The following is a 14,952-nucleotide window of genomic DNA, read 5'->3' on the forward strand; positions in this document are numbered from 1 at the left end:
GTGCAGAATGCTGATGATAACATTTATGATCAAAATGTGGAGCCAACTTTAATTTTTATTCTTCATGATAGTGGGATTGTTGTTATGAACAATGAACTTGGATTTTCTGATAAGAACATTAGAGCGCTTTGTGATGTTGGAAATTCAACAAAGAAAGGGTCAAGTGGTGGCTATATAGGTCAAAAAGGCATTGGGTTTAAATCTGTTTTTCGGGTAAGCATAGAGAAATTGCTGTTCCCCAGGCTTTCCTGAGTTGTGAAAATGGTATTCAAATTCACATATATTTTACTTGAAAGTTTATTTGTTTTTGACAATCAAGTAGTATGTTGAAACATAATATTTTCTTATACATGGTATGCCATAAACATATTTTGAGTTGCTGTTTCATTATACTGTGATTTAATGGTATACCTATTAACTCTGTCGTTGTACATAGAGAATCAAGTTGGTAAGTTAAAATGATCATTGTGTTTTACAAGCCTAATAATTTCAAGAGCTTTCATTTTTTTTACATGATTTTTTTTTGTAAGAAAAAATAAAGGCCATGTGTAACTGTAATTCAAAAATTAATATTGTAGGTTTTATGATTGAATGTTCAATTATATTTTTGCTTAACAAGAATTTAATAATATATCAAGAGATGGAAGTTTTGTCTCATTTGGTCAAGGGATGTAGAGAACTGGACTTCAAAAGATGGACTTACGATCTTGCTCTATAGGCAAAACAACCCACTCGAGAACGTGCATAACTTGATGGGTTTGAGTTTGATTTTTAAAAAATAATTTTAACATATTAATAATAGTTGTATACCTTTTAAAATACTTGAATAATCTTTAGTCAACTTAAGTTCTTTTCATATTTTTATTCTACACTATTGGCAAGTCCCTAGTTGATTTCATTTTCAAAGTTGCTATTGTAGACTGTTAATTCTTAGTCATCATTTTACTTTTTACCATGTTTGATTGAATAAGTCACGAACTGTCTCTTTGTTGACGATTTTGACGCTCTTGTTGCATCAGTGTAGTCTGTTTTGTGAATGGTCAATGTTTGGGCATTTTCGATTTCAATCTGAAGCAATCCAAACGGGAGTAAAATGCTGCTTCCGCTGTTCGTTTCCTTCTTTATGTTTGATCGAGCCTATTGAGGAGATCTATCTCAAGTATTTTCAATAATTTGAATTTGTCAGCGTGGTTCATTTTATGGAAAGGGCATTGTTTTCATGGTTTTAAGTGCAATTGATGCATCTTGAATTCCTTTTATGCAACGTTGCATTCAATCACTTTGAGATATGGAGCTTGTATTGAGGTCGACTTGTAATACCCTCTCTGTTCCTTCTGTTTTGAATTTTGAGAATTTTGAGTCTATTGATTTTCCTAGAGTCATGCTTGGTTCAGAACTTGCCAGTCTATTGAGGATTCTACTTATACTCTCACTAGTTGATTCAATCTCAAGATTGTGTTAAAGTTTTGTGGAATTAAGGTTTCAGTTTATATTTTTTCGTTGCAACACTAAGAAAGAATTTCATCATTCTCCCAGTTTTCAAGTGAGGCATAAACTTGATGATTTTGGCATTCAGGACCTGTAATGTCTAAGTTGGCATAAACTACTTTTATAGGGTGTCATTTCTCTTCTTTCTTTAAGTGAGCGTGATCTGAGGTGTTTTTCTTTCCTTCTTGATTGCAGTCTTATGTTCTTATTTTTTCATGCATCTGTTTTTACTAGCTTGTCATTATTTCGAATGAAAAAGAAAATCTTTTTCTTGCGTCCACTATCCACTAGAGGATCCCTCCAACTTAAACAGAAGTAACCAGTGCAATGTTCAAAGGAACAAACAAATAAACAAATATATATGTATGTATGTATATTGCTTACTAAATATGAATTTCTTTCCTAACTTGATATTTTCCTTTGCTAACATGTACCCTGCAAATGTATTTTCCATTTTGTGTTAGATTACAGATGCTCCCGAAATTCATTCCAATGGTTTTCACGTGAAATTTGACATAACCGAAGGCCAGATTGGTTTCGTTCTTCCAACTATTATTCCTCCATTTGATATTGATTTTTATGAGACGGTGTTACATGATTCTGATGAAGCCAATGCCACCCCTTGGAAGACCTGCATTGTTCTTCCTTTCAAGCCAAAGCTTAAACAAGGGAAAGGAATCAGTCCTGTTATCTCCATGTTCGCAGATCTTCATCCATCCCTGCTACTTTTTCTTCAACGTCTCAAGTGTATAATGTTCAAGAATATGCTTGATGGCAAGCTTGTTAGTATGAGAAGAGAAACTGTAAAAGATGGCATAGTAATAGTTTCTCAGGGTCATGAAAAACTTAATTGGTTGGTTGTTCGTAAAAGCCTGCAAGCTTCTTTAGTTCGCCCTGATGTGCAATCTACAAAAATTGCTATGGCTTTCTCAATGGAACTGTCAGATAATGGTGACTGTCTTCCTCTACTTGACCAACAACCTGTTTTTTCTTTTCTTCCTTTGAGAAAGTATGGGCTTAAATTTATTATACAAGGTGACTTCATTCTACCGTCGTCAAGAGAAGAAGTTGACGAAGACAGTGCATGGAACCAGTGGCTGTTGTCAGAGATGCCGGATCTTTTTGTATCTGCTGAGAAATCCTTTTGTGCTCTCTCTTGCTTCAAGGGTAATTCGGCTAATGCCATCACATGTTTTATGAGTTTCGTTCCTCTTAGTGGCGAAGTGCACGGTTTCTTCTCTCCTCTTCCTCAGATGATTGTGTCTAAACTGTGTTTGTCAAATTGCTTGCTTACAGAAGCCTCTACGGTGGAGTGGGTTCCTCCATGCAGAGTGCTTCGAAATTGGAATGAAAATTTGAGAACGTTTTTGTCAAATGATCTACTACAGCAGCATCTTGGATTGTCTTACCTGAATAAAGACATAATCTTGTCTGATACTTTGGCAAGGGCATTGGGTATTCAGGATTATGGACCCAAAATATTAATTAGACTGATATCATCTATTTGTCTAGGTAATTGTATTAAGGAGCTGGGTTTAGAATGGCTTTGTTCATGGCTGAATGCTTTGTATACCACATTGGCAGTTAATTCATCTGGATATCTAAGCTCTGTACATGCTCCCATCGAATCTGATCTTCTAAATAATCTTCGAAAGATTCCGTTCATACCACTTTCAGATGGTTCATACTGCTCAGCAGAAAATGGGCCAATTTGGTTTCCATATAACACATCTGATAAGGGTTTTGAAGGTGAGAATGTTTTTAGGGATCTTCCTGGTCTTTATGCAGAACTTAGGACTGTAAATTCTTGTATATTCACCATGGAATCTAGGCCTTTTAATGTGGAGAACAGAGCTGATAATATCATAAAAGTGCTACATAAAATTGGAATCCAGAAACTGTCGGCTCACAACGTAATCAGAAATCACATTTTGCAATCTATTTGTGATGAGAAATCTACAAATAAAAATGCAGATTTGATGATTGAATACGTCATTTTCATAATGCTCCACTTTCAATCTTCCTGCTTTGAATGCAATACCGAGCGGGATGGCATACTGCAAGAGCTACATAAAAGGAAGATTTTATTAACTAATCATGGTTATATTTGCCCTGGTGCTGAACCTGTCCATTTCAGCAAGGATTTTGGCAATGGGTTTGACATAAAGAAACTTCTTGATGGCATGAACATTAAATGGAATGAGGTTGATGCTATATACCTGAAACATCCCAGCACTGAATCACTTCCTCTTGGGTTGATGAAATGGAGGGATTTCTTAAAAAAATTAGCTGTTACCGACTTTGTGAAAGTAAATCAGGTAGAGAGGATTTGTTCTAGGTTTACGAGCATGAAATGCTTCGAAGATGTTAGACCAGTGGAGTTATTGGTGAATGACTGGGAATCACCTGAGTTAATTTCTATATTATCTTCTCTGTCATCAAATAAATGCTTGGAAAAGAGTAGGTATCTACTGGATATACTTGACAAAATGTGGGATGGTCATTTTAGTACTAAGGCTAGATGCTTCAGTAGTCCTTTTGAAGAAGGAAGACAAACCTTTCAATCGTCCTTCGTGAAATGCATTGCTGACTTCAAATGGGTGGCATGCAGCATGGATGAAGAAGCACACTTCCCCAAGCATCTTTTTTATGATTGTGAGACAGTGCGTTCACTTTTGGGAGGTGCTGCACCATATGCTATGCCACAGGTTAGTAACTTGTGCTGGAGCTTTTATTATTCTGCTGTATTGGTTGATTTTGTGGTTTTCTTGTTCTGAATTCATTGCTTCTACAACAGCAACAACAACAACAAACATTTATCCTACTAAGTGCGGACAACTACATGAATCTTTTTTCTCCATTGTGTCCTATTGAGTGTTATATTTTCATTTAATTCTATTAAAATAGGATCATTTTTTATACAACACGCCTCAGACTTTGTAGGTCTACTTCTATCTTTTCTAACATAAGTCGGTTCTAAAACATCTACTCTCCTAATCGGATCATCAAATGGTTGACATTTAATGTAACCAAACCATATACGACGACTATCTCTGCTCTTGCCTGCCACTGGAGCTACACCAATCCTTTCACAGATACATTTATTTCGCATTTTGTCTCTAAGTGTCAAATTATTCATCCACCTAACTCATCTCTGCAAAACTTAACTTAGTTTTATGCTTCTCTTTTATAGGCCAACATTCTGCGCCATATATGAATTCATTGCTTCTATTTTTTAAAATATTTAATAAACAATCGGTTACACCTGCCTCCCATTCATGAGTACATGTTATTTTAATATGATGCAATCTTTAGGGACAAAAAGTTCCAATGATCATTATAAACCTTAGTCTGTCATGAACCTTACAGGGTTTGCACGACCCGACCCGGGAGCTTGGAATTACCACGGCGGGAACTGACAGTTGGGTGGAGAAAATTCATGAAGCAGTTTCATTTCATCACAAAAATAAAAATCTAAAGCACAAAAGAGTCATTCTATTTATAAAATTTAAAGTTACAATCAATTCGTACAAATTTTTAAATATTTAGAACTGACATTAAATAAAAACTAACTCACTATACCTATTAGCTTGCGCTTCACGGCATCTGTACACGTACTCCCTCGGGTCCATCTAATCTACAACTGATTTTGCTATTAAAAATGTTAGCAATCAAAGTTTAAGTTAAACTACTCAGTGGACAAATGTTTCTAAATTATAATAATTCTCTTTTTAAATTATTTTTGTGAAGAAGTGTTAACAATGAAAGCTATATAGTAAAAGAGAGCAGTAAAGAAAATAATTGTATTTCTTTCATTTATTTAAGTTGCAATTTTCGTAATTGGGAGTTACCGTCTAAACATATACTTTTAAGAAAATATGTTTACTCATTTCCAAGCCACCATAAAGGCAGACAATCATTTTCTTTTATATTTTTATTTCTATTTCGTACACAAGTACATTATATTCCTCTACCAGTAACATCCAGAGGTGACTCCCATGTGCATGCATATTATATTTTATTTATTTTTTATCATGCATTTAACATTTAAAAGAAAATATAGATTTTTGCATTTTAAAAATAAAAGCTGCGAAATAGTGAAAACATACGTAAATAAACAGAGTTGACTCCCATGTGCTTGCATATATATATATATATTATCTTGCATTTAACATTTAAAAGAAAATATAGATTTTTGCATTTTAAAGATAAAAGGTATGAAATAGTGAAAACATACGCAAATAAACAGAATTATTGTAAATTAAAAATATATTACACTTCTCAATAGTGTCGCATGCTATCATTTTCCTCAGGTCAATCTAGTCTTTAAATGCACCTATAATAACAATTTAAAGAAAATTAGCTTTTTGGTCAGATTAATCTTTTCTCCTATTAATTCTAGACTTTTTATGCTTATTTTCATAATTTTTTTTATTTCATTAGCTATTTCTTTACCTATATTAACATATATACATATATGTATTCTCGAAACATGTATACATATATATGTAGGAATATCCAAATTAATTTTTATGTTTAAAAATTGTAAGTTTTTTATTTGGGCAAACCAACATTAATAGTAACTTGAGTATAAATAAATTTTACATTTAGGGTTCTTTACTTCATTTTAACATTCATTTGTTAGGAAATAATCATTAGTTATTAAAATCAAGTTTTAACCTGAAGTCCCCCCCCCCCCCCCCCCCTTTTGTGTTTTCACTTGTCAAAAAATTTAAAATTGTAAGAATTAATATTAGGATTTGCATTTCATGACTTAATTTAAATCAATTAACATTAGTAACTGAATAATTTACTCTTTTATCTTTTGATTCAAACCTCCGCCTGCCCTAAATATATTCGACTAAAGCAATTAAGCTCAGTTGAGCGCTTTTCACGCACAGTAGGATCCCTTGAGTCTTCCTTTTTCTTCAAACTCTCGGTCGAGCTTCCTACAAGCCACACAAGCTCTCCTTCCCCTTTGGCTAGCCGTTCGATAGAAAAAACTCGTTGCACTTCTCATTCTATTGCTCAGGTAAGGCACAATTATAATATTATTATAATAATTGTTAAATTTTGATAACTCAGGGTAATGTAAATAAAGAAGAGAATATATATGAGAATTTTTTATTAAGGCGAGTGCAGCTAAATAGTAGCATTTAACACCACCAACACTTATTGATTCTGCATCCAGTGGTGTTAGTGTCCTTATGGACACTTTAACGCAGATGATGGTTATAGTGACTGAATTGATTCATAATTCTCATACCCAAGCTAGTGGTAATAAGACAACATCAATGGATAAGTAATAAAGTTATTCTAAGATATAAGACTACCAGTCCTTTCAAAAGTAGAAGAGTCCATAGAGGCTAAAAACTAAAAATTGGTTCTTGAGGATTAAAAAGATATTTATAATATGCATATCCATAAGAGAGTAGGGTCACATTGACCACATTTAATTTTGAGGAATAAGTAGAAAAATGGTGAGCGAAACAACTGTAAGAAAGGTTTGGGGGACGATCACCACTTTAATATAGTGGAAGGATTTTGTAAAGAGCTTCCACAATTGATTTGTTCCACTTTCATCCAAGAGGCAAATGTAGGATAAATTTATTTGGCCGATGCAAGATAAATGCTCCATCATATAGTATGAGACTGATTTCATGATATTTTTCAAATGTACACCATTATTGATCCCTAATGTAAAAGAAAAGTGTCATATTTTTCTATTTAGATTGAAGAACATCATCAGATAGCCCTTAATCTCTTTGGGCATTAAGGATTAATCGGTCATTGAAAGAGAGTGAAGATGATAAAGATCGATTTACTAGTTATACAGATGCATGTGAATTTTTATAAGGGAAAGAGGGATGAGAGATTCAAATATGGGCATATCATTCAGTCTATTCAGTATGGAAATCTAATTGGAAGAAACCTAAATTCAAAAGTAGTGGAAGTAGAAGTGGTGTTATGACTTGTGCAAAGTGTGGGAGGTGCATATGGGAGAATGTCTTTCGGGCACTAACACGTTCTTTTGGTGATATCAAAAAGGACACATGGCAAAATCCTTCTCTACTGTTAGAGGCCTTCTGTATATACCAGAGCTAGTGATCTACATCCCTAAAGAATTTTTTGTCAGATAGAGATAGGTCAAGTCAACAAGTTTAGCTCCATCTCAAAGTCAGACCCTCCAAAGTGTATAGCCTCGGGTATATGCATTGACTTAGTAGGAAACAAATGACTCACCTAACATCATTACAAGTATTCATTTCACTTTAGTTAGATTTTTTATATCTTTTTATTTTATACTAGACCTTTATATTATTTTTATTATAAGTATTGTATATATCCAAAATAAATTGGACATAATTTTATTTAATACTGGGGCGTAACATTTTTTATCTTTGAAGAATTTGTGAGAACTGAGGGACTGAACGCATTAAGGTTGTATGAAGTATTATCAGTTGTTTCACTTAATGGGTCTTACATAATGGTTGATAAAAATTTTTTTGTGAGTATGATCATCTGTGATAGAAGCTTGAAGGCAAATCTAGTAGTGTAGCCACTACTGAATTCAAAGTGATCATTTGGATGACTTGATTACCCAAGCATATTGCAACTATAGATTGATCTAATAATATGATTAAATTCAATATATCTAAAGAAGAAGAATTTAAGTTTGTGGGAGAGAAGAATAGTATGTATGATGATATTGAGCCTAAAAGCCATTATAATATTAGTGAAATGTTAATAAGATTTTATAACTCAAGTTAATGACACTAAAAGAAATAAATAAGTTAAAGGATATATCAGTAGTAAAGGAGTGCTCAGAAGTATTATTAGATGATTTGTCAATTTTACCTTCATTAAGAGAGTTAGATTTCTCCATCAACTTGATCCAAGGTGCAAAACCAATAGCAAAAGCGCCCTACAAAATGACAATCGAAAGCTTTTCCAGATACCCAAACGAGCTTCTCCTTGCTCTAGGCACTTGACAGAGCCCGCTTAGCCCTCCAGATACTTATCGAGCTTCTTCTTCCTCCTCCTCCTTTCACCTGCTACTCACGGCACTCGACAGAACTGTTCAAGCTCTCTTCCTTCGGTTAGATTGCTAGCAGTGGAGGGAAATGACCTGATAAGCCGCTTGCTTCCTCTACTTCCTTCATCTTCTTCCTCTTCCTCAATTTCTTCTTTATTCTTCTTTTTCTTCCTCTTTCCTCTCGTTCTTCTTCTGGCTTTTTCTCCCGCTCTGTCCGGCTTCCCACTGTCCCTCTCTTTTGTTGGGTTCCAATGAGAGGATTTGAGGAAAATTCCTCGTTTTAATGCTTCCTTGAGCAGATCTGGTCTCGTGTGAATGATACCTATGTCTTTACCAACGAAGATTTTTATAATGTTCTATAAATTAATTTAATTTGTTTATGATTACAATTTTCCCTTCTTATAAAAATTTCTTCTTCGAAATTTAATGTACAGATTGTACTTTTTTATCTTAGCTGAAAAGGCATGGATATCTTTCTCTCATTTATGATTCCTTCACTCATGTGCCATCTTTTTCAGTCATGTGCTTTCATAATAGACGACTAAAATGAATCTCTCTACTCTTGAACTGCTTCGCATCTAAATTTATGATTCTTTGTAGCTCATCCACAAATATCAAGTCAGGTTGAATATCTATAGGGTTTGTGACAAACTTACTAGTCTCATCAACAATATACTTTTGCAACAAAACAATATGAAACACATTATATACCCTGTAAATATGTGCTGGTAGAGCAAGCCTATATGTCACTTTTCCAATTTTCTCCACAATTTCATACAACCCGACATATCGTGGAATCAACTTCCCAAAAATTTCAAACCACTTAACACTTTTCATCGGACTGACCTTCCGAAAAACAAATTTCCTCACTTCAAATTCTACCGGTCGGTGCTATGACATCATAATACTTTCACCGTCTATCTTGGACTGATCTCGGTTTGCCACGAATCAGCCAGATCTTCTCAGTTGTTTCATCAACTAAATCAGCACCATTTAATTTTCTTTCTCCTATTTCTACCCAACAGTATGGCGTCTTACATTTTCTTCCATAAAGAGTTTCATAAGGAGTCATATCAATACTGGTCTAAAAACTGTTATTGTAGACAAACTCTATCAACGATATGTGTATTTTCCAGTTTCCACCAAAATCAAGAACATAAAGTAGAAGCAAGTCTTCCAATACTTGGATTCTCTCCGATTGACCGTCTGTTTGGGGATGAAAAACTATAAATGACAGTGGAGTGCCCAAAGCCTCTTGAACTTTCCTCCACAGTTTGGATGTGAATCTACCATCTCAATCTGAAACAATTGACCTTGGGACTCCATGCAGTCGCACAATTTCATCAACATAAAGTCTGGCCAATTTTTCCACAGAATCATCTGTCTGATAGATATTAAATGTGCAAACTTAGTTAGACTGACAACCATACAACATCACGACCCTGCTTTGATCTTGGTAGCCCCATCACAAAAGTCCATAGCAATGTCCTCATATTTTCACTCTAGTATAAACAATGGTTGCAACAACCCACTGGGCTTCTGATGCTCACCCTTAACCATATGACAAGTAGGGCACCTTGCCACGAACTCTATTATCCTGCGCTTCAACCTTGGCCGCTAGAATAAACCATTAAACTCCTGATAAATTTTGTTGCTTCTTGGATGTATCATATGTCCTGAATAATATGCCTCATGTAATGTCCCATTACCGGGAAGGAAGTATTGAAGAGCCAAAAAAGAGGGAGAAGAAATGAACAATTGAAGAAGAGGAAGCGAGCAGTCGAGAAACTAAATAGAGAGGGAGAAGCGGAGGGTTGGGCAAACAAAATAGGGGGAGAGGAAATGAGATCTGGAAGTTGAAGAGGTGATTTTGCCTATATAAGTTGCAGATCAACTTACTTGGGAGTCGAGCGACGTGGGGAGGAGAGGAGGACAATGTGAGGGTTAGGGCAGAGCCGGAAGATGCGAGGGTTACGACAGAGGCAACTTCGGTGACAAGCAGAGGAGAGGAAGGAGGTGTCGCGTCGAGAGCTTGTGTTTGCTTATTCTTCCATGAGAAGTTGTTGTCCAAGAAGAGATGAGGGAGATCCCTCGTGCATGGTTCGACATAAGAGGTAAGGAGGGTTTTAGTAATAGTAGTAATAATAATAATAATAATATGCATATAAATAAATAAATATATATATATATATATATATTGAATAATATAATAATTAAATTAATTAATTTTTATATGAATAACCATGGTTATTTAAGGTTTCCAACTTTAGAGAGCCGGAATTGATGTAAGTACTCTTATTCTTAAACTATAGTATCATATTGATATCTTTTCTAAACCAGATTTATAGGTTATTTATATTTGATTAATGCAATTGATTGTTCATTTAGTCATTTCGATGTGATGTTTATAATCTCATAATATGAAATAATTAAGGTGTTATACTTGGATGATATTAAATTATGAATGATATAATTTGCATAGATTGTTTCTATGCGCATGATTGACTATGATGGAGTTGTCACTTGCTGGTACTAGTCGGGGGCACTAATGTACCCGTGCACATATATGGAAAATGATATTGATATTGATGTATCTTTATTGATATAATTTTTAGACGGTGTTCTTGTATTGATTGTACAAATATAGAATGATATTGATATATTATTGATATAATAAGCTTTTTTAAATAATATTAAATATTTTTATTGATTTTTTAAAAGCTTGACTGACATGCATATTGTTTTATTTTTTCTTGTAGTACTGTGGTTTATAAGTATTAGTATTCACTGACTTGTTTAGCTGACTGTTATTTTTAAATTAACTTTTCAAGTAAATTTTAAGTTATTAAAAGATGAGTGATAAAAGGTAAAATATTTATAGAAGATGTGAGCAACCAGTAACGAGGTAATTTAACTATTTATAGAATATGCCTCATGTAATGTTTAGAAAATGAATATTATACTGACTTGATTAGTGGCTCTTTCATTTGTAAAAATGTTATTTATAGAGAATGAATATTGAAAATTTTTCTCACCGTCCGATCACGATATCCATCTTGACTAACTCCCCCGGGCAGGTCGTGACACATTGTGCAAGTTTTCTTTACGCAAATCATTCATATGAGGAATACAAATTCTACTCTTGTATCTCAACAACTTTTCTTCATTGATATTGTATTTCTCCATCTGACCCGCATTCACCATCTATATTTATTTTAAAATTTTACATTATTGGGTAATGAACATTTGATTCAAACATGCAAAAATTTCATCATTTAGCATCACTACTGGTAATTGTAATCACTCCATATCTTTAATCAACTTTCCTTGTTGTGTAGTTACTCAATTAACACTACCACTTGCATGACTTCCTGCTTAGTGCGTCTGACATAACATTTGTTTTCCCCAGGTGATATTGGATATTGAGATCATAATCTTCGATAAGCTTAGGCTATCTCCTTTGTCTCAAATTCAGCTCATTCTAGGTAAATATACTTCAAACTTTAATGATCAGTGAATACTTCACACATGGCATCATACATATCTTCAAAGCAAATACAACTGCTGCAAGCTCCAAGTCATGTGTCAGATAATTCTTCTCATGATTTTTCAATTATCTAGATGCATAAGAAATTACTTTCCCATTTTGCATTAGAACACACCTAAGTACCCTTAAAGATGCATCATTATAAATCTGGAAGTCTTTTCTCCTTGAGAGGATAGTCAATACTGGAGTTTTTATCAAGCACATCTTCAACTTTTGGATAACTTCCTCAAATTTATATTTCCATTCATATTTCACTATCTTATGAGTTAATATGGATAAAGGCGTTGTGATTTGAGATAACTCATTAACGAATCTCTTGTAATAACCTGTCAAACTTAAGAAACTCTGAACTTCTGTAACAATGATTGATCTTGGTCAATCAACTATCGTTTTAACCTTGTTCCGGTCCACTATGCCTTTACTGCTAATAATATGCCCCAAAAATGCTATGTTTCTCAACCAGAATTCACATTTTGACAACTTAGCATACAATTAGTTCTCTTTCAGTGTCTGTAAAACAGTGTGAAGATAAGTTGCGTGATGAATCTCATTACTGGAATATACTAGAATGTTGTCAATGAAAACTATCACAAATTTATCCAGAAATGATTTAAAGATTTTTTTCATCACGTCCATAAAGATTGCAAGTATCTTAGACAAACCTAAAAGGCATTAGCATAAACTCATATTGCCCGTCTCTAGTGCTGAAAGTTGTCTTTGTTATATCATCTTCCTTAATTCTCAATCGGTGATAACCTAAGCCAGATCAATCTTGGAAAACATTGAAGCCCCTTTCATCTGATCCATAAAATCATCAATCATTGGTTGAGGATACTTGTTATTGATTGTGAGTTTGTTTAATTCTCGATAATCTATGCATAATTTTAAGCTCCCATCGTTCTACTTAATAAAAAGCGTTGGAGCTCCCCAAGGAGAAGTGCTTGGCCTGATGATTCCTTACTCTTCCATTCTTGTAGCTCCTTGATTTTCATTTTATAAGGTTTTTTCACAACTAGTTATGCACCTAGTATTAAATCTATAGGAAAATTTCCTCTCTTCTTGGAGGCAAATCTGACAAATCATCTAATAACACATCTGGGTACTTCTTCACTACCAGTATATCCTCTAACTTATTTGGTTCATCCACAATATTAATGACTTGGGCTAAGAAGCTTTGATACCCTTTTTCTTACAATTTGCATACATTCAAACGGGATATCATCATAGCCTGGACTCTATCTCCCACGAACTTGAATGCTTCCTCACCAGAGATACTGAATTTAACTATCTTTTTAGAGCAATCAATAATTTGTGAAATGATTGGATAGTCAATCAATTCCTAAGATCACTTTGAACTCGGTAAATGGTGGCACTGCCAACTTCTCTTTCAAGCTTCTATCGCAAATTGTAAGATTCACACAACTCCTATCAACCATCATGTGAGACCCTTTAGGTAAATTGATAAGGCATTGAGTACTCTGAAAGTTTCCAAATCTTTTTAAGTTCACAAACTCGTCAGAGATAACGAATGAACTCCTATCAACCATCATGTGAGACCTTTTAGGTAAACTGATAAGGCATTGAGTACTCTGAAAGTTTCCAAATTTTTTAAGTTCACAAACTCGTCAGAGATAACGAATGAGATGCCCCGATATCAAATAAAGTTAGGACCAATTTATTTTAGATAGATGCAAAACCTACAGTAAGGAGAATATAAAAATTTCGTAAAATTAAAAAATTTGATAGATCTACTGAAATAAATAATTATCTGTAATGACATCAGGTGAATCGTTTGCTTCCTACTGAGTCAGTGCATATACTCGAGGCTGCACACTCTAACGGGTTTGACTCGGAGCTGGAGCTGATCTTGTCGACTCAGCTACCCTCTGTCTACTGGAAGCCTTCTGAGTAGATGGAGCACTAAATTTGGCATCAACCTGAGGTCTCTAATAGAAGGCAGGGCAGAACCTTGCCATGTGTCTGCTGATGGAACTGAAAACAGGTATTGTACCTGACAGACATTCTCTTTGATGTGCCCTTCTACACCTAACACGGGTGGTCATACTAGTATTGTTACTGTTGTCAGTGCCACTACCAGTACCACTGTTGCTGGTTCGAGGCTTCTTCATGCTAGACTGCCCAGACTGGATAGACTGGGTGGCTTATCCCAATCTAGACCCGTCATCTTCTTTTCTCGTTTGGAAATTTTTATGCCTCTACGTAGCCAGTAGATCAATCTCTATCATCCTCGCCCTCTCTGAATAATGTTCAATTCCAAGAGGAATAAAGGCTATTGGATGACATCCTTCAATCCAGAGAGAAATCGTTGGAACTTTTCCTTGACATTGGGGATTAATTGAGATGCATACTTTGACAACATCGTGAACTGGGCCTCCTATTGCATAATAGAACGATTGCTCTGCACGAGTCTGATGAACCGCTTTTTCATCTGTCTTCTAGCTGAGAGAGGAAAGAACCAGTCATGAAAAATCCTCATAAAATCCTCCCACTAATGTAGCAACTAGATCTACCACCAAACTTCTTATGAACCTGTCTCTGTCACCTCCCCTCTACTTCCCCCTCGAAAGCAAAAGTAGATAATGTGATCCTCCTCTCTTGAGGGCAGGGCAAACCATCAATGATTTTCTCTACTCTCAACAACTAGTTATGTGTCTCAACTTGACCTCCTACACCTGAACATAATGGTGGTCGCATGTCCTGGAACAACTTCAGATATTTATCCATCTGAGTCGTTCCACTACCACTGGCCTAGGTCAAAGAACCATGAATAAGTCTTGTAAATGTTATCGTCATCTGAGTAATAGCCTCCTTGTGGACGCTAGCACCACTAGATGGAGGATTGGTATGTGCTAGAGGCACC

General features: G+C 34.9%; 1 protein-coding gene across 1 annotated transcript in view; it reads left to right on the forward strand.

Moving 5' to 3' along the window:
* LOC110020982 overlaps positions 1–14,952 on the forward strand; it is a gene marked incomplete at its 5' end in the record, with an annotated part of 30,544 nt that continues 15,592 nt past the window's right edge. The window contains 2 exon segments of the mRNA XM_020719290.1: positions 1–213; positions 1,953–4,196. Of these exon segments, the coding sequence (XP_020574949.1) occupies positions 1–213; positions 1,953–4,196 (2,457 nt within the window).

This window comes from Phalaenopsis equestris, unplaced genomic scaffold, assembly GCF_001263595.1.
Source record: "Phalaenopsis equestris unplaced genomic scaffold, ASM126359v1 Scaffold000114, whole genome shotgun sequence".
In the NCBI taxonomy this organism is placed as follows: Eukaryota; Viridiplantae; Streptophyta; class Magnoliopsida; order Asparagales; family Orchidaceae; genus Phalaenopsis; species Phalaenopsis equestris.